Raw genomic sequence first — 21942 nt, forward strand, 5'->3', positions numbered from 1 at the left:
GAACGCGGTGGACGCTCGAAATAGGTTGTTACCGACGAAAACATTTAAAAAATCTACAAAATTATTTCGAATTACCATAAATTGAATTTAAATGAAATAGCAGACACTCTAAAGTTATCAACTGAACGTGCACAAGCTGTTTGCGTTTTTTCACTATATATTTTTTCTCATGTTTCAAATGTCGATCAAAATGCGTTCCGAAATATTTAACGATGTCTGCTTGTGGAAGTTCATGTTTATTCAATTTTACTGAGGGATATGTTCTCCTACAAATGGTGAATGTTACATAGGTAGATTTTATCTCATTTTCTTTGATACGCTACGTTTTCAACCACAATTCAACTTTATTAAAATGAAGTTAGAGGTTAGAGGTTAGAGGTTTCTTGTGGCTGATATTGGATCCTTGTATGATGATAAAACCGATGTATCGTCAGCATATGTTGCCACAGTTGTGTTTCTTGAGGTCGGTAGGTCAGTTGTATATAATAGATATAACAATGGGCCAAGAACAATGCCCTGTGGAACATCCGAATATATCGGATGTAGGTTAGTGTATTCGTCACCCTGTTTGACAATAAAAGGTATGTCTGTAAGGTGTGATTTCAGCAGCTGAAAGTGCGTATGAGGCAAGAGCTTTTTCATTTTAACATGTAGTCCAGTGTGCCACATCTTGTCGAAGGCCTGAGATATATCGAGAAATGCAGCGAAGCAATATTTTTTATGGTTTATGTTTTGTTAAAATGGGTTGACTAATCAATTAATTAATGTTAGTTTGTTCTGTCGTTCGGTGTTTATCACGGAAGCTAAATTGATGGCCTGGAATAATATATTTCTCTCTTCTGAGATTTTTTTAAATCTCTTAATGTATAGTTTCTTAAAATATTTAGAGATCGCATGTAACAGGCTTATAGGACGATAAGAAAAGACGTATTCTGACTTATTTCCAGGTGTAAGAATCATAATGATTTGAACCATTTTCCAAGTGCTAGGAAAGTAATTAAGTCTTTAAATATAAATGTTATTAATTTTATGCACTTTAAAATTATTTACTTTTAAAATTAAAATTATGTTTATAATTCCTTATGTAGTATTTGATAATTATTTGTCGCTTTCATGTGCGCACTAGTGTTCAAAAAACTAAACTTGATTTCATTTATATATGAATCGCCTTCTATGTTCTCTATATTTTATGCTGTCGATCTAAAAATGAAATAAGCGCATCGTTGCTTTAAAGGATATTTATATTTTACTGATGATGTATATAAATTAAACATCTATGTGTCTTTTCTCTATTGTTGGAAAAATTTATTACAGGTTGTAACAGACAATGTATCAAATATATCCTATTAGACATTAGTAATATAGTATGATATTTATGATTACCTATAGCATTACAAAATATTGTATATATTTCATACAACATAACGATACCAAATTGATTAATGATTTGTAAAAACGTCTTACCAGAACGAATAGTCGGCTATATTGTACGTTTGTTTGTCGTTAGACTGATGACAAAAACTCGAGGTTACTTGTCCCGTATAACTAACGTTTCTCGTCTCCAAAGGAACATCGATGCTATTCAAGTAGTTACTCAGGGCAGTCTTCAAATCATGAACGCTACAAGAGGCAGGAACACACCAGCCGAAATTCACCGTATCTCTTGGCTGTTTGGTGACATCGTTATATCTCTAAAGAAAGAATAAAGATACATTGAGTTTCTTCTAAGTTTAACTAGGATACGGCCTATTGTGCCAGAGATAGTTTATAAAACTCTATGCGGGCTTTTTAGCCAAAGGAAATCAACTCTTATAGAACCATAAAAAAGAAGCATGTATTTTAAAATTTAAGAAGTTAAATTTTGATTGATGAGGTTGCTTTCTGGTTGTTTATGCATAAAATTTTTGAAAAAATCTGTTTTGAAAGCTGCCAATATTTGAAAGAATTTTAAGAGCTTTAGTATCTTAGCATGACTTACGTAAACAACTTAAACGAATAACGGTGGAATATCGACTACTGGACGATCGCTAGTAATATATAATATCATCAAGATTACTTACTTACATAAAGCCTATCAAGAACTGAATCCTTCCCATCGAAATCTATAGACAAATGGTCCCGGTCCACCTTGTACAATGCTGGTACGTGCATTCTGACTGTAGCTAAACAATACTGTGTTGCAAATGGTGCTTTGGCTGTCAGGCATTGCTCAAAATGACCCATCTGAAAGCTGCTACCCCTAAGGACACCCGTAGAAGATTTAGCTGTGGCATCCCACACTGAAAAATTAAATATTTCTTATTACTGATCTACATAGGTGTTACTTGATGGTTCTGATATATTATATCTATATGCTATTGATTGAGCATTATAAGAAGGATTAGAAACACTGTATAAGTTTCATATTCAATAAGAAAATTTTTAATTTATTAATTGATTAATTGCGTACATCAACACAATTTTAAAATAAAAAATCACAAGAATTTAAGATCTGCAGTTAATGTCTCCTTTCAGATTTTGTTGTAAATGAAAAGGGACCACAATTATTTAGATAATATATTTATAATTTATGTTACTTCATAATCTACATTACTAGTACATTACTTATTTAATATTATTTAATAACTGATAAAAAAAATTTAAATTAATTACACATTAAATTAGATACACTTAATAAAAACTTATTTTACAAATTAATTTATTACTATTTGTATTTATTTATTTTATTACTATAGTACGTATTTCACAAATTAAAATAAAACTAAACCACTTAAAACTATCGTTAAGAATACACTTATGCACTAAACAAGTTCGTGTCCTTTGGTTCGCTTCAATCTTCTGATTTCCTGCGTATTGTCCAGTAGCTGTATTTCTTCCACGTTGCTGTGATTTAACAATCTTATTTCATGTTTTAATGCGAAATCTTAGATCACTTCACATATACATTTTATTTTGACGCTATCGTGCAGCCCTTTATTGGTAATATAGCGCCAAGCATTGGTAATTAATCGTAGAACGGTTACGTTGAGTTTCGGTTGCGTTGGATTACTAGTTGGTTTGATGTTTAGTGCAACCCCATATTTGCACGACATAGGGCAAATTGGCTTTATAATTGACTGGTATACCCATTTTTTTAATTGAAAGTCAATTTGAGAGTATCTTCCGAGTGACCAGTACAGTTGCTTGACTTTCAATCTAATCTGTTATGCTTTTTGTCTTACATTTTGTTTCCAATTCAACTTACCATAGAGATGTATGCCAAGGTATTTAGCTGATTCTACTTGAGGAAGCAGTCATTCATCAAGTGACATAATTAGGTTTTTGTTATTTCGCCTCAACGCAAAATTAGCATGATATTTTTCTTTCTCGTAGTCCATGTGTAGATCTTGTTGACTGTTACTTGTACTTCTACAGCCTTAGACAGATATACATTTGCCATGATAACTGTGACGTCGGCAAATGTTCCAAGTACTGTTTCTTTTGTCATTGGTTTGATATCTACAGTATAGGCAGATACAGGAGTGGACAGGCAGGATTTCAGTACAAGACATGCAGGATTGTCGTGTATTTAGGCATAATTATTCCAGTAACCTTTAGACATTCCGGAACATGCTTCAGTATCAAAAAGACATTGAATATGTATATTAACATGATTATTGCTCTTCGTGGCAGCTCTTTTAATTACTCAGGTGAAACGTCAGATAAGATATCATCAATTTTAGGACCCTTTTTAGGATTGAGGTTGTTAGATGTCCATTTCTCTGGCAACTTACATTGGAGAAATTAGATTTACAGCTACATCGGGCTGATAAACAGCATTTGTATCTATTGTAGAATCTACATCATTCAGTTGGAATATATTCAATGTCACTAAATGACAATAAACTCACTAAATGTTCGGCGAATAATTCAGTATTTTTAACGTTAACGTTTTTAACTCATTCATTCCGATAATGTTTAATAGACGGTACTCTAATCTCGTACTCGTACTGTAATATTCTAATGTAATGTAATACTCTAATCGGTACTAAATCTCTGAGTAGTTTTCCAAAGTGAGTAGTTTTTGTCTATTATTGTCTATTATTATCGTTATTTTTCGAAGCAATTGTGTTTATATTCTTTAATCTTTCAATTTATCTGATTTCTGGTTCGGTGTCGTATTTTTCCAGATTTTTGTCTTTCTTTTAACTATTCCCTAATTTCGAGAGGGTAATTTACCTCATATTCTTATTTCCCTTTTAATGTCAGAGTAGCTTATTTTGCAGCCGACCCAATTTTTTCAATTATATTTTGGATTTGCTGCTCAGAATTGTCGCGTCTAGTGTTAACAATGCTGGGTTTGACTTTAAAATGTAAAAATCTAGTAGGTCTGGCACTTTATTACTGTCGGTGGACCAGTAAATGGGTGCACGCCCTGAATCATACTAACAGTTTGTTATATTAATTGCTGCGAGTAATTTGTTTCCTTTTCCAGATGTTATTATCATGAACAAGTCATGAACCCCAAGCTGTGGATAACAACATGTTTGTAGTTTTACCATACATTGAATACATTATTGTTATACATAAACATTAGGTGTTTTCACTATTCAAACATTTCAACGATTTAAAAATAGTGAATGTCAATGGCAGAGGCCGGCCTGGAAGACCAAGAAAGTGTGAAAACAATGAATTGTAAGATCTATTTAACGAAAAAGCCTCTAAGCTCTGAAAAAACTGTCAGAGAGCTTAAGAGACAGGGTTTAATGACAGATCAACTATTTCCAAGCATTTCTATCCAATAGGCAGACTATGGCTCTTAAAGAAATCACGATAACTTTTCTAGACCTGTTTTTTATATTTTTGGTTTATGTCATATGTATTAATTGTTTACTGGACAAATTCAAATTCGCCTCGTTCAATTGACACTATTTTACGCCGGAAGAAGTAAACATAAGCCGTGACTTTGTAATGTTTAGATGAATACGATAACTATTCGCTTAAATCTTAGGATTTAAAAGCTAAATATGTATCTTTATTAAGAATTATAACGAAAAATGTGTTGCGTGCTAAAGTTTTGTCGCGAGATATTTAAAGGCACAAATATTAAAAATGATTGATTAAGAAAATGTATGTATACACGATATATCCTGAGCCTTACTCTGACCGACTTACAGTTACTGAGGTGTCTGCAAAATAATCTTAATTATGTAGAGCTAGCTTCAAAGGAGGCTTGTAAAGATTACCTTTTCAGTTTTTAACCCATACATTTCAGAAGGTCTAGAATAGCAGAATTTTGTACCATAAAAGTGGCAAAATATACTCGATCAAAACTTGATTAGTATTTAAAATGTATAGGAATGAATTAGCTTTGAAAAAATGTTAACAAACTTTAAATTTCTTTTTCCCCAACTCATGTATACGAATAACTCTACAGGTCAATTGAAAAGTCCCCGGCCTTCCATAGTAAAACACATTTTTTTGGCCAAATTAGTTTTTTTAACAACATAATTAGCTTCAACGGTGATACACTGGTTATAGCGACCCTCCAATTTTTCGGTACAATTTTTGTAGTACGATTTGTTCTCATTTGATCGTCTCTTCACTCGACGAAAATTTCTTCCCAGCGAGCATTCTTTTGAGATCTGAGAACAGGAAATAGTCGCTGGTGGCCAAATCTGAAGAATACGGTAGAAGAAGAATCATTTCGAAGCCCAACTCATGGGTTTTTGCCAGCGTTTTCAGGTGAAGCAGGACTTTATTTTTCTTCAAATGAGACCGTTTTTCGTTTTCAATGAAAATTATTCCAAGCGCATCCCAAAATACAGACACCATAACCTTGCCAGTCGACTTTTGCGTTTTCCCACGCTCAGGAGCAGGTTCATCGTGTGCAGTCCACTCGGATGACTGTCGATTGGACTTCGAAGTGAAATGATGGAGCCATGTTTCAACCGTTCTCACATATCGACGCAAAAACTCTGGTTCATTACGGTTAATCATCTTCAAATACTGCTCCGAATCATCAACTCGTTCTTGTTTTTGGTCAAAAGTGAGCTCGCGCGGCACCCAGTTTACACAGAGCTTTCTCGTACCCAAATATTCGTGAATGATATGATGTACACGTTCAGTTGATATCTTAAGAGTCATTCAAAATCATTTTATGGATTTTTTAAATGCTTTCGTCAGTTACAATCTCTTTTGTGCGTCCAGTGCGTTTACCGTCTTCGGTGCTCATTTCACCACATCTAAACTTAGCATACCAATCCTTGATGATTGATTTTCCTCTAGTAGTGTCCGGAAACTCGACATCAAGCCAAGTTTTTGGTTCAAATGTATTTTTTCCGTTCAAAAAGCAATATTTTATCAACGAGCAGAATTCCTTTTTATCCATTTTTTTTGCAATAACAAAAGTTGCTTCACTCAAAATACTATAATTCACAAACTAATTATTCGACAGCTGTCAAGTTTATACACGCATCTTTTGAGGGTTAGGGCTAACTAAAAAACATATGGATTTAATTTTAGTAGCGCCATCTATGTGTCAGACCGGGGACTTTTTAATTAACCTGTTAGCTTCGAAAAAACATTTTGACAAACCTAAGACTTATTTTTCTCCAACCCATTATACCGTTCGTCTCCAGTTTATAATATAGTGTACTTATATGCAACGCTATATAAAGAGTGGTATGAAATTTGTATTATTCACTTTAACATTTTTCTAAATATAAAATCATTTTGAACCAGTGTTATAACATCCATATAGGAACGGTGGCATTGAATGACACCTTGCAAATATGGTGACAGTTTTATGGCTATTTTTGCAAATTCCAATGATAAATTACTTTATAAACAACATAAAAAACGTGAAAAATTACCTGCGATGCAAACGCTGATGTCTATTGATGCTGATGAAAACTAATTAACTGATGTTACTATTTTGTTAAAATCATAATTACAATATTTATACAAATAATATATTTAGATATTGTACCAATTATTTCTATTAATTCAGAGTTAATAAATTCTACCTGTGATGATGCATTCTACTAATGATGATGCATTGACAATATGATAAACCTTCTGGAAACAAAAAACAAGGCCAAATGGTATAATTCTGTTGAGTTTGTTTCATATTCTGGTGTTATCCAAGAGTTGCAATACCTCAATATTGACATGCGAATATGGTCTCTCCTAGCGATTCTCCTAATTTTGCTGAGTGACAGTGGATATATGAAAGTCTCGGTATAAGGAATCAGAACAGTATTATCTGGGTACATCTATATTCTATATTATCAGGGCTTTGTTCTGTAAACCTTGTATTCTATTTATATTACTTTTTGCTCCTGCTGAACATTCACATAATTGAATTCCGTATGTATATATGTTTTAATACTTTCTTGAATAATAATTTATTATGTAATGATAATTGTAATTTTATTTTTTGTTATGTTCTAACAAAGTTTTGTATATCGTGTATTATTTATTGTTATCGTGCTTGCGTGATCTGATTATACATGAAATGCACATGCACAGATGTACTTTCGTTAATTTTTATTTCCAGGTTTGTGTTCAATTCGTTATAAAATCACTTGTCTATTGTAACTTTCGTTCGGCTTGTTCGCCATTCTCCCCGACAGCAAGCCATCCAGATATTTTCTATTTATGGTATATCACATGTTTAGAACAGGTAAAGAATTGGCCTTATTACTCTTCGTTATGGGACACCTACTTTTGCTTCTTTTATTGTATAGTAGTCTCGCTCTTGTTTGACTCTAAACATTCTGGCTGTAATAATAAATTAATAATAAATTTTTAATAGTTCAGTGTGTTGTTTCGGTAACATGTTCTGTAGCTTATGAACAAGGCCGTCATGCCATATCTTATCGAAAACTAGTGCTATATCTAAGAATATATCAGAACATATCTTTTTACCTTCATAGGCTTTTCCTATTACATATGTTATCCTATGCACCTGATAAATTGTTGAATGATTGTTAAAAAAACCCAAACTAATGTATCGGTATTAAGTTTTTCTCTCTATAATAGGTTTCATTAATTTTAACGAGAGTTTTTCAAATACCTCAGATATTACTGGTAGCAATGATATAGTTCTATGGGATTTTATTTTACTGTTTATCAAAATTAATGCACAAACAATCAATTATTGTGGCAACATTTTCCAAGTGAAATTGATTCAAATATCAAAACAACGATACTCAAAATATCTACAACAAAAAGGTAATTAAAAATAACTGTTTCTATTGCACATCCCATTTCCCATAACTGCCAATCTATTAGTAATTCCTAGATACCGTTACAGTTTATTCAGTTACAGATATTTTCAAAAAAGAAGATGGAATAACACTTAAAAGAACAATAACAGTAACTACTTCTTAGCCTTTATATAATAAAATTACATCCATTTATACTTCGTATAGGTCGTGTAGTTTGGTTCATGTCATTCGTTTAACCGTTCAGTAATTGAATTAATTACACATTGCAATATTCTAATGATAATTTTGTGGATTCATTTGGCTACGAAGTTCTTCGTTGCTTACTTAGCGTTAACCATCAATATTTAATTGAACCACTTGCAACCCATAACTAACTTCATCCTCAACTAACTACCACATTAATAATGAGTTTAATTTTCAGAGTCTGATTTGGTCAGCTTCTTTTATAGCATGATGTTTCCAATTTTTTCTACCATCGAGATAAAATTTGTTCAATCCATTGTAGTGTCAATCAAGTTGTAGCGACCTTGAGGCATGTCGAATTTTACATCGTGGAATAACGGTCTACAAAATACCCAGAAATATAATCCCAGATGTTGAACACGGGCGGGGACCAGCAGCGCCAATTAACGTATATCTGGGATGTCATTGAAGGGTATTTCGACAATACATTCACCGAGTCACATCTTAACTTTGAATCGACAATACTTAGCATTTAACTTGGTTTCCTGTAGTTCGGACAAACGCATAACATTTCATAGAAATTCTGAATTCGGATAGTTATGATTATTATGAATAAAGCATATGTTTTTACTCTTATATATTCTTCTAATTAATATAACAACTAGATTTTCTTATGTGTATATACCGGTTTATTATGACATACTATGCCGATCGCAAGAAATTGTTAGGTTTTTGAAAAATTAACAAATGCGTATGCTACCCAATTAGTACTACTTCAAATAAATTAAATTATAATAAAATTTTAAAAAAATAGATAAAGGAATTTTATAGAAGAAAAAAGATGTTTATGCTTAAAAAGACAAAATGAATACTGTTGTTTCAGTGATATTTTATTACAAATTTTGACTCCTTACTCAATTCAAAAAAACACTATAAATATTTTATCAGTCGGCTTGGTGGCGCAGTGGTAAAGGCGATAGGACGGTCTTCCTACTGTTGCGATAACCGCGGGTTTGAATCGTGATGGGGCATGGTCGTAAATTTATGTTTGTGATTGTTTAAAATTTGTGATTGTTCTAGGCAAGAGTGTAAAATCCGATAAGGAATATGATCTCAGTCAAGCCAGCAACCAGGCTGGGTAAGACCGGATGTCTTCTGGGATGATTTCTTAAGTTGGTCACTCGCCAGTCGGTAGACTTAATGCTGAGGACCGTGGTTGGGAGCCCACGTTAAACTTTAGGTCCAGTCCAGATAAACCCATAGTTGGTAAAAAGAGACTTTAAAATATTTTTTTTTAAATTTTTTTTATTAGTTTCCAATAAGATTTTTTTTATTAATTTAATTTAATAAGGTAATAATTTTGATGGAATTTATTTTATTCCATTAATTTATTTATTTTATTTATTTATATATTTATATATAGGTATTTATTAACAATGTTAATTAGCACAAGCAAGTCTCCACAGAGAAACGACGATCAATAATGTATAGCTAACTAAGTATAATATATAAGCGTCATATCGTACAATATATTTTTCCTTTATAATGATGTAATTTTAAGTCAAATAAGAATCATTTTAAGAAATTTATTTATTTAATTTGATAGAAATTGCAACCATGCTAAACAACTGGCAGAGTTAAGTCAGAAAAGTTGTCAAGCTTCAACTTTTTCCAATTTGATGTCAATGAAAATAATATAGCGGAAGGGCAAAAATGTGAGAATTTGCTGAACTGAAATAAGATTTTCCAAACTAGAGAGCCATAAGGACATCGTAATAACATTATGACATTATTATCGAAAACAAAAAATTCACAGGGACGACCTGGTGCATGGACCTGGTGACCTGAGACGCATCATCATCAACGGCAAAGGCGAATATCCATGACTCCTAACTAATAATATGTATTTGCTGGGATCAGCTTGGTGTGGTACACTGTGAGCTGCTAAAACCTAATGAAACCGCGAATGGGGATCTCTATTGACTAAAATTAATACGTTTGGGCTGAGCACTGCCTGAAAATGGTCGGGATACGAAAAAAGGTACAAAACATACTTGGAAACAACATTAAAATGTTAAATGCTACCCCGCCACCGTATTCTACTTGTCCTGACCTATGAGTTATACCCTAACTGAGCACCGCTTCACATCTTATGAAGACACCAAAAAATGTGTTGATTCGTGGATAGCCTCAAAAGATTCATCGTCCTTTCCAATGGAAAATAGCGAATATCGATCATTAAAACATATTCTACCGATTTTTCAGAATAAAGCTACAAATATAAAAAAAAGCATTTCCTTTTAAAAATCATTTAAAACTCAAAAAGTCCCGAACCTGAAAACGCCATCTTTTAATATACTTAAACTAGTAGTCCTAAACTTTAAAAGGCACATTTAACGCACATAAAACGACATTTATTTTAAAAATTACAGTAGTTTTGGCATAGTAACTTTTGTTGTTTTCAAGATATTGCACCATGTTACAAATCGATGAGGACGGTGATCAATAGAAACTCTAACCTTAATTTATATCTGGCCTCCCGTAAGTACTGACAATTTGCAAACCTCAAAAAAATGCTCCAGGGAAAAAGTTTTGGCGCAAATGAAGAAGCTAAAGCTCACTTCGACAGCAGAGACAAACCTCGTTATGGAACAAAAAACATAAACAAAAGTATGAAGAAATAAAGGTAAGGGCTACATAATGTGTTACTCTAGAAAGAAAATAACTAAATTTTGCCTAAAAATTGTTATTTTATTAGTTAACCCTGGGACTTGTTGAGTTAGGTACTATTTTAATCTATAAAGAAAGCATGGCTGAACAGTACATCACAGTATATGGAAATTTTAAAAATTTAATCGATTTATAAATAATATTAAAAGTTAAAGTATTTTTTCGACATTGTATTTACAAGAGGTTAGAAGAAGAAGAAAATAGGAACAGTCCATACTTTGAGTACATGAATAGTCAGATAAAGACAAAGGCTGACAGGTATTGCAACTAACCCAATAGATAAAATATATGTACAATTATTACCCATTTATAAGAGAAACATAATTAAGTCAATGTATTACGGCCAAACTTCAACCACTAGTATTGCCTTGATTTATTAAAATAAATAAATTTTGAATGACTGAATAATGATAAATTAAATGGCATTCATTATATAGTTAAATACCTACTTTCATGAGCCCATAGAGTAAAGTTCTTCAAGCCTTCAATAAATCGGCTGTTGTCATCCCAGCATAACTCATTGTTGCTGTCAGACACACCAACTGGGAGTTCCGGGAATAAATTAAAATCATGCCGAAAAACTTCCTCACTGCATCCTACCGTCGCTAAAATCAACACCAGCGAAAACCCGTTCCCTTTCATTACGAATATCGAAAGAAAACCGTAAAAGAAACACCAAAGTATTTAAGAAATTTGAAACGAAAACATTATTTTCAATTAGAAAAATACCGTCAGCTTACTACAACCGATCGTTTTTAAAAATTCGCGAGAAGAAATGAGATTAAATGCATCAAACAAATGACGAGAGGCTTTATACAGCTACGATGCGATGAATGTCCTTCAAAAATCCCGCGACTTTACTGAAATGATAGTGATCGGATCCAGTGCCATTAAAAAAGCCCAATTTAATTCCACTATGTTTTCGTGGTAGGTGAATAATAAAGGCATACTGTGAATTATTTGTGTTTCATATATATAAATAAGTTTTATTCGTATCATACCAATAAAAAAATTTAAGTCAAAATTAGTTAGAAACTTACATAGCGGGTAAAATATATCTAGATAGCTACAATTATATTTTTCTGTTGATAGTTAATAATTATTTCAGACCCACCTATTAGGCTTTCTAATAGAAGGCACTTGAGCAATGGGATGTGTAAGATAATTAGTAGCTTTCCGGGTTCCAGGTTCGGCATTACTATTCACAGAGCAACCTGTGAGAAAAATGTATAATTGGAGGTAATTTCCATGCAATAAATACAAGATGGGGATCCAGAATGATAACAACTATAGGCAATGAACTGCATAAAGCAGCGGCTGAACAAAGATGTAGTTATGTCAACTGTAAAACCAACTTATTGGCCGACTGATCAAGAGAAAGCCCCAGACCTATTAGATTTTTTGATAGTAAGAAACATAACATCCAACTATATAAAACTCGAAGAAAATTTTGAGCTAAGTTCAGATCATACGCCATTGATTCTGACGTTGAACGAAAATATAATAAGAAACAAAAGAAACCCAAAGTTAATAAACAAGGAAAAAGATTGGGAAGGATTTGCTGAAGAATTGAACCCCTCAAGAAAACTGAACAATTAAATTTTGAAGCAGAAAAATTCGTAGTAGATCTTCAACAAGCTGCTTGGAATAATACTCCAGAAATTAAGTGTACAACTAAATGAATTAATTATCCAAAAAGAAGTGAAGGAAATGGTAGCTGAAAAACGAAAATTACGAAAAAAATGGTAACAAAACAGAACACCTGAAAATAAAAATAGTTTAAACAATATAACCCAAAGACTGAAAAGGGAAATACTGGAAATTAAAAACAAAACCATAAATAATTATCTGAGAAATTAAACAGATGATAAAAAAACTGATCATTCACTCTGGAAAGCCACAAAATATCTAAGCGCTCACGTCTACACAGTCCACCAATAAGCCGAACGAAACTAATATTGAGTATAATTTGCCGGACATAGAAGCTGAAAATTCGATGATTGAATTAGTCACGCCGAAAGAGTTAACCAAAGTTATTAAAACTGACATTAACCTCAGGAAATCACCAGGCTACGATTTAATAACAGGAGAATTACTGCAAAAACTACCAAGAAAGGGAATTATAAAACTAACCAACTTGATCAATACAGCATTTAGATTAAAACATATCGTAGGCATTTGGAAGATGGCGGAAATTATAATGATCTCAAAACCTGGAAAGTCACCAAACAAAATTAAAACCTATAGACATATATCATTGCTGCCAGTAGTATCTACGGTTTTTGAAAAACTCCTGTAAAAAGTATGCTCAGCTATATTAATAGATATAGCACAAGCCTTCGATAAGGTTTGGCATAAAGGCCTTGTTCATAAACTAAGGAAAATGTTACCAAAACAACACACCGAACTATTAAAATTGTATATTATAACCAGAATGGTTAGGGTCAAACAAAAATAAGCTTACTCTACAATAAAAGAAGCTAAAGCAGGTGTACCACAAGGAAGTATACTGGACCAATACTTTATCTACTCTACACTTGTGATATAACACATGTAGAGAATATTTCGATGGCTACATTTGCTAATGATACTGCGATTATAGCTGTCGGAGACAATAATGAAGAAGCCTCACGAAAATTACAACAGGCAAGTGACAATATAAATAACTGGACACAATCTTGGAAAATAAGAATTAATGAAAGTAAATCTGTACATGTGCAGTTCACCTATAAACAGTCCGTACAAGCACCAATAACATTAAATAATACTATCATTCCATATAGCAATAGCGCTAAATATCTCGGAATGAATCTTGATGCAAAACTTCGCTGAAAAGAACATATAAAGAAGAAAAGAAAAGAACTGGAGTTGAAATATAGGAAAATTTACTGGCTAATTGGAAGAAAATCACAATTATCAGTACATAATAAATTGCTATTATATAACCAAATACCGACACCTATATGGACATACGGAGTTCAATTTTTGGGATGTTTTGCAAAGAGTAACATAAATAAAATACACATTTTTCAGGACTAAGTCCTGAGAGGTATTGTGGGCGCACACAAATACTATAGGACTGATTACCTACATCGATACCTTCAGATACACACAATCAGTCAAAAGAGAATTGCAAGGGGGCATGAAGAAAGACTCCATTCTCATGAGAATATTGAAGTATTGCAGCTTTTGGATAACACCAGGACAGGAAAACGCTCAATGAGCTTCTGAAATGATGCCATCTTCTTCCAAGTTTATGTTGTTCGGCTCCGGCAAACCTTTAATTCCTTTTGAAACATTTAGGCCTAACAGTTTCTCTTCAATAATAGGGGTAATTTTCCAAGTAGCTTCTTGAACGGTAGTGATAAAAGTAGTTGGTACTTTTACCACTTCCAGTAGGTTAATTATTAATTATCTTTATTAATTTAACTACATTTTTATTATATTAAAAAAACACGCTACAACATTTTTTAAAAAAATTGTTTTATTATTAATATTTGTTTCATAGGATCAAGTGAACTTTCATAGAATCACTAGTCGGATGTCGTTCGTTTTGCTTCTCTTTCTATCACTAACAAATTATCATTTTTGTGAAGTATCAGAATTTTTCGTTATAACTTAGGAAAAAGTAAATTCATTTTTTATTCTTGTTTTTCGTAACAAATGTATTCAAACACTAATAAATCATTATTCACTAAGACTTCTGAGACTTCTTCTCCCATAGGAGGCATCTCCCGATCGTTGGAAATTCTGGGAGACCAAGTTTGAATATATTTTTGGTATGTACATATACAGTATAATCCTTATATTAGCTAGATGCTTTCAAAACTCGAATATTCTGATTCAATGCTTAAAAATTGATATTCGTTACATATGCTTCAAAAATATGGGGCATGGTCGCAAATTTATGTTTGTGATTGTTTAAAATTAGTGATTGTCCTAGGCAAGAATGTAAAATCCGACAAGGAAAATGATCTCAGTGACGCCCGTAACCAGGCTGGGTAAGACCGAATGTCTTCTGGGATGATTTCGAAGTTGGACACTCGCCAGAGGGTAGGCCTAATGCGGAGGACCATGGTTCATGTATTTGTAATATAAGGTTAGGAAGAAATTCATCTGGGAAATATGTAAAAATATTTTTCTTGGAACGATTTTTGAGCATTAATTTGGATATTTTAAACAAATAGTACACCAAGTTTCCTGGAGAGCCTATATTAAATAATGTGTACGTACTATAATGTATTTGTAATTTCAAAAACATTTTTCAGAAGTAAATTCCCATAAAATATTTTAGATATAAACGTAGCGTCATTCATTGACTGACTAATCTCGTATAGAGTCAATATCAAGATGGTTAAAAATTTTTGGTTGAATCTAACATATTGTTCTTCATTTTATAAGCGATGTTATTACGGTACCTACACCTACACTAACATTCAGCGCAGCAGCAACACGCTAAAAATATTTTCAACAAAATTGCAGCATCTTATAACATTTAATATCATCAAAAATTACCTCGCTAGCGGAATTTACGGGAAAAGGGGCCCTTAATTATTTCGTTGCTGTTCGAAATAATAGCCTCAATCAATTTGTGACCCTGAATATCTATTGTTTTCGGCATCTTCAAACAAAGTGATATTGATATATTACGGAGCGAAATTTATGAAAACAATCAAAGGGCTAAAATAACGTTTACCGGGTTATAACCTGTACTAATTATAACTAATATTTTGAATAATTTAGCGTCCAGCTGTCAGGCGTATGCAAAATTCTTGAAAGCAATAGTGGTAAGTGGTTTTAACTCTTACCTATAAATTATTCTAGCTGTATAATTAACTGTAGTTTTTAGATATACAATAATGTTAAAATAAATTAGATTTGATAACATTTTTGTGCAATTATTTTATTTAGATTAAAATTTTTTTGTATATCAAAGTCAAACTGTACTGATTAGTCAAAAGATACTCTCAACTTGGAAAAAATTGAAGAGACTAGTTCATCACTAAACTATAAGCAAACCAATCCACACGAACTCATGAAGGAATAAAGCAAAAAAGTAGTAGAGATAGAGAAATCATCAGATGTTATGGACAGGAGGAACATGAACATCCATAGTATATTTCTCATGTATGAGCAAAATACATTCAATATTCAAATATTATGATTCAATGCTTAAAACCTGACATTCGTTATATATGCTTCAAGAATAACAAAGTTTTTCTAGAAATATGAACATGAATTATGAATAATTTAATATATATCTGCCATAAGAACCCTCAGACACAAAAATACATACTTTCGTGAGCCCACAGCGTAAAGTTTCTCAAACCATCAATAAATCGGTTGCTGTCCCTCCGGCATAAATCACTATCACTATCGGGAACACCAACTGGGAGTTCGGGGAACAAGTCGAAATCGTACTGAAAAACCGCCCCACTGCACCGCACCATCCCCAAAATCAACGTCAACAAAAAACCGTACCGTGTCATCATGAGTATCGAAAGAAAAACGCGAAACACTTTAATGCGGAAACATTCTCTTCGCCGGGAAAACTGCCGACTCACGTCGACACACGTTTGTATGGTTTCGCGAAAAGAAATAAGATTAAATGCACAAAACAATTGAACACGGCCTTTATAAGATTGCCGGCCAATAAACGTCCTTCAGATATGTAGCGATTTTACTGAAATTTAGTGATCCATTCCTGTGTTATTAAAAATCATAAATTCTGTTCGCTTGCAGTTTGCTTGAATAATAAGGAAACAAACGAAGACAGTTTTAATATGATAATTTTAAAAAATTTATAATACGGCAAGTAATTTTAACGAAAAACCTCATACTGTTAATACCAATTTAGGACTCTTTGTCATTCTTGTCCAGAAGCATATATTTTGGACCTCGATAAAATTGGACAATAAAATTGAACAAAAATAATAAAAAAAATAAAATTGAGATTTTTAACACAAAAAAAACATTTTAAAATAAAATATGTACATAATAATCGTTGCAATAACTAAATAAAAGTAAATAGAAACTTTATTTAACCTATCTACTACACATATTTTATATTCCACTATTTACACAATTTAGCTTAATACCTACCTAAACCTATTTATCTATTTACAATATTATTTTAACTACTACCAACTGATCAGTTTGAAGTCAGTGGCGAGCAACTAATCAGATTTGTTTTGTTCCTAATTTTATTCCAAGAACCCACCCGAATCTTCGAACAGTTATATTAATTTAGATTTGTTTTGTTGGTAATTTATTTTTTGTATGTGTCACAAAATTATATTATTATTTTTGTAAAGTTTGGGCTGGGTTTAGATAGGTATTAAGCTAAATTGTGTGTATATAGTAGAATATAAAATACGTGTAGTAGATAGATTAAATAAGATTTTTGTTTATTTTTATTCAGTTAGTACAACAATTATTAAGTATATATTTTATTCTGAAATGTTTTTTTTTGATATTAAAAATCAAAGTTTCATTGTTTCTTAATTCTTAGTGTTCTTTATTTATTTTTTAAAGTCAGTTAAATTTTTTTCTTAAAAATATTTTATTTTTCTCTTTTTATGCTTCTAATCTTCTAATCATTCAAGCAAATTAAAATATCTTGAGATATTAAAATGTTGTGCATATTACTAGGATATTATAGAGAGAAGAAACCTAACACTTACACATCCGTTTGCGTTTATTAACAAGCACGCTGACTTTATATATATATATATATATATTTATATATATATATATATATATATATATATATATATATATATTATAACTGAAAAAGCATATAGGTGTATATTCTTTAGCTACTCTACACATGTGATATACCACAAATGTAAAATATCACGATGGCTCCATATACTGTGATTGAAACAACACGAGAAAAAGTGACAATATACAATTCAAGTACAAGAGTATATATTGAGTAAAATAAAAAATAACGAAAGTAATTTGTATGTGCAGTTCACATATAATCAGACCTCACAAGCACCATTACAATAAATAATAATATCACTTCAAATAGCAACGATACGTAAGTATCTCGGAATGAATCTTGATGCAAAACATCGCTGGAAGGAATACATAAAATGAAAAGGAAAGAATTACAACAAAAACATTGGCTAATTGGAAGAATATCACAATTATCCGTACATAATAAATTGCTATTATATAAACAAGTAGTGAAACCTATATGGACATAGGGAATACAATTATGGAGATGTTCAGTGAAAAGTAATATAAAAACAATATAACTTTTACAGAACAACATCCTGAAAAGTATTGCAAGTGCACCCAGGTACTATAGGACTGATGACTTAGATCAAAACCTTCAGATACCGACTGTCACTCAGGAAATCAAGAGAATTGTAAGGAGACATGAGAACACACTCCATACTGTTCAATGTCGAAGTAATACTAATACTAATAACTCTGGGATAACAACAGAATAGGACACATACCCAAAAGAATCAAACCATTTGATATTGTGTGTTGTAGTTTACTGAGGTGCGTTTAATAGAAAAACCGCAGTGTTCATACATAAACATTATTACACCAGACTATATACCTAGATATATACCTAGATTTAAGTTATTGTAAAGACAAATTGTAAGTTAGTCGGCGACGACTAGTAACAATGTACGACGACTACTTTCCTGAAAAATTGAAAAATGTAAGTGAAGAGCAAGGTGAACGATTTCACCAGGATATTAAAGGGATGTAAGAAGGATACCAAGGAAAAGAAAGTGTTCCAATCATATAAAATTATTGTTTAACGTTTCAGAGAGCCTCACTGGGAAGAGAAAAGAGAGAAAACGTTTAAATATACATTAATAAACGTATATTAGATAAATAAAATATTTTTAACAACAAAATTGAACCGACTTCAAAATATAAATGAGAAAGTCAATAAAAATTAAAAAATAATCAGTCGTACATTTTTAACACAAAAAAATATTTACAAATAATATATATATATATATATATATATATATATATATATATATATATATATATATATATATATATATATATATATATATATATATATATATATATATGAAACTGATCAGTTTGTAGTAGTTAAAATAATATTGTAAATAAATAGGTTTAGACAGGTATTAAGCTAAATTGTGTATATATAGTAGAATATAAAATACGTGTAGTAGATAGGTTAAATTAGGTTTATATTTATTTAGTTATTACAACGATTATTATGTACATAATTTGTTTTATACCGTTTTTCTTTACAAGCTGTTGCCTACAATTTTTCTATGACTTTTCATATGACATTGTTAAAGCTTAAAATGCAAACTGAATCGCTTTTACACTGAACTACTTCCGATTTTCCGCCAATCAATTTAACAATAACATTATACACAAATATCTGATTACTTTAGATGAAAAATATGTGAAAATTTTGTACATGCCTTTGAAATTTTTCCTTCGATTCCTTTCACTATCTGATCCTGACTTAGTTCCAATGGAAGCACCTTGGAAGTGCACTCTTTCGAATAAAAAAAAAGTTTAATATCGGTCCATAATCCATCCAAGACCAGGCGATCATAGAACCTCTTCATTTTTTGGAGTTGATTAAAAATAAATACCTTCAATGGTTTTGTAAAAAAAATAATGTTTCTCTTTCATTTATTGGGAGACCTATTGTAACTTAATAAACATTTTTTTGATAAACAAATAGTTCGTGTTACTTTGTAGTTTTTTGAGTCGATTAAATATCAATTGTGGCGTTTGGCACACTCTTGATATATTTGCTATGTAATGTTTGTGTCTAGAAAAAACAAAGTAAGTTATAAACAAGAAATTTTATTTTAACTTTAATACAACAGACATTTTATTAAATAAAGTCAAAGGACTATATTAAACATCGTTTCCATTAAAATTCCAAAATTGTACATATTTTATATTAAATCGCATTGCAGTTAAAATCGTACAGAAAAACACGGCGTCTTATCTCATGATCGTCGGTGCAAGGTCAAGTTAACTGGTTTTTGAAGCCTTTACATTATGGCCCAAATATACTTGTCAAGGATTTATATCGAGGAATAACAAGCCGGAAGGAATAAGATATCGAATACTGCTCTTCCGTCAATGTTATAATCAAATAATTAATGTTAAATTTTGGTAACAACAATGACAATAAAAAGGTAGAGTTTTTGGTTTAATTCGATGTATTTATTAATTTAAATTACACTCATATTCAGGCAACTTGTCACAACTTAGATTGTGATTTTGAATATTTCTTTAGCTTCTCTGTTCTGCGCTAGAACAATTTGTTTCAGAACAATAAGCCACTGTGATATCCCTTCTCTTGCGCCTCCTTGTTTTTGTATGTTGTGTCCTCCGATAAGTCTCCTCTGATACTTTATACTTTAATGCAGTATGTCCTGTTTTACTGTTCGCATACTGAGGTCCAGATATATAATCTATTCAAAACAGCAGTGAACTCACATCATCAATATGTGCCTCTCCAAAATTGTAAATTCGTTTTGCAGTCAGACAATATTTTCTTTAAAACAGCTGTTTGACAAGAAGTAAGACAAGAAGACACTGTAAGTTTGACAAGAAGACACTGTAAGAGTTTTCAGCAGCAATTCAGCTTTTGAAGAACTTGGAGGAACCATCAGTTATTGTTATGGACAATGCACCATATCATAGTACACTGGTGGAGAAGATCCCAACAAGTGCATCAAGAAAGGCTGCAATTAACGAAAGGCTTAAAGTACATGAAGTAAAGGAACTATGTTAAAGAATTAACTATTTCAAATTGTTACTCGGTAAATATAAATGAAATATAAAATTGCATTTTATGTAATTTACCTTTTCAGAAATAAGCCTGAGAAATGCATGGTAAGTAAAAATACATTCTAGATCAGATTGCTGAACATTATGGCCACTGAGTATTATGCCTTCCTCCCTATCACTGCATATTTAATCCAATTGAGGTGGTTGATGGCAAAGAATTATTACAATAGACATTCAGATAGAGAAGGATTATTCAAACCAGAACTGTCTGGATTTATGGAAATAAGTATTGTCGACAATAACACCTTCGGTTTGGATGAGGTCGATCAAACACACTAAAGATGAAATTAACAAATTGTGGAACCGTGAGAAAAACAGCTTAGTTATTCACTTGAGTAGTACTGCTGAAAATAACGGTGACTGTAAAACCTTTATGTGCATGTGTGTTATTGTTTAAAATATACATGAACGATTGGTTAAAATGTATTAGGAGAGAAATAATACTAACTGTTTTGCAGATATGGAAAATGCATTAAGGAGAATGCAGTGATTAAATGTACTTTTATCAAGAAATATGTACACAGATATTAACATAGCAAACTTAGGAGAAATACAGTAATATCAAAATATCTTTACAAGGCAACACTGTATCGAAAGACATAAGAACTAACCGTAAAAATTAAATAGGCTCTCTAATGAAAGTAAAATACATTACTCAGATATACAGTTGTTTATTAGGTGGATTAGGCCTTGGTGTTGTGGAAAAGAGTTAAATGTAAATAGAATAAAACAACTCTAACCTATAAATTATTGCGGCTATATAATTAATTGCAGTTTTAAGTTCTTCGATAAAATAGGCATTAGTTGTACTATAATGTTAAAATAAATTATATTAGATAATATCTTTGTGTAATTATTTTATTTGGATTAGAATTTTGTTGTATATCAATCTCAAGACGAACTAAAACTCAGAGCTGATGCGACAACATTGCGTCGTCAATTTAGATGACGTGGGTTCACTTCTGTTTTGAATTGACTATAT

General features: G+C 31.7%; 1 protein-coding gene across 3 annotated transcripts in view; it reads right to left on the reverse strand.

Moving 5' to 3' along the window:
• The window catches only part of LOC143200655 (nose resistant to fluoxetine protein 6), a 75359-nt gene extending 58620 nt beyond the window's left edge, over positions 1-16739 (reverse strand). Inside the window, exons 1-3 of one of the 3 annotated variants that reach the window (XM_076411195.1) lie at positions 16423-16737; positions 2065-2279; positions 1465-1691 (exon numbers count right to left, since the gene is read on the reverse strand). In XM_076411195.1, the coding sequence (XP_076267310.1) occupies positions 1465-1691; positions 2065-2279; positions 16423-16618 (638 nt within the window). In that variant the 5' untranslated portion in view covers positions 16619-16737. Of the gene's footprint in view, positions 1-1464; positions 1692-2064; positions 2280-11575; positions 11916-16422 lie in introns of those variants that run through there. The other 2 variants (XM_076411196.1, XM_076411197.1) reach the window with 2 other exon arrangements.
• Positions 16740-21942: the final 5203 nt, after the last annotated feature.

Source organism: Rhynchophorus ferrugineus, unplaced genomic scaffold, assembly GCF_030347505.1.
Source record: "Rhynchophorus ferrugineus isolate W39M unplaced genomic scaffold, kcgeb_rfMv2 rfM8, whole genome shotgun sequence".
Lineage (NCBI taxonomy): Eukaryota > Metazoa > Arthropoda > Insecta > Coleoptera > Curculionidae > Rhynchophorus > Rhynchophorus ferrugineus.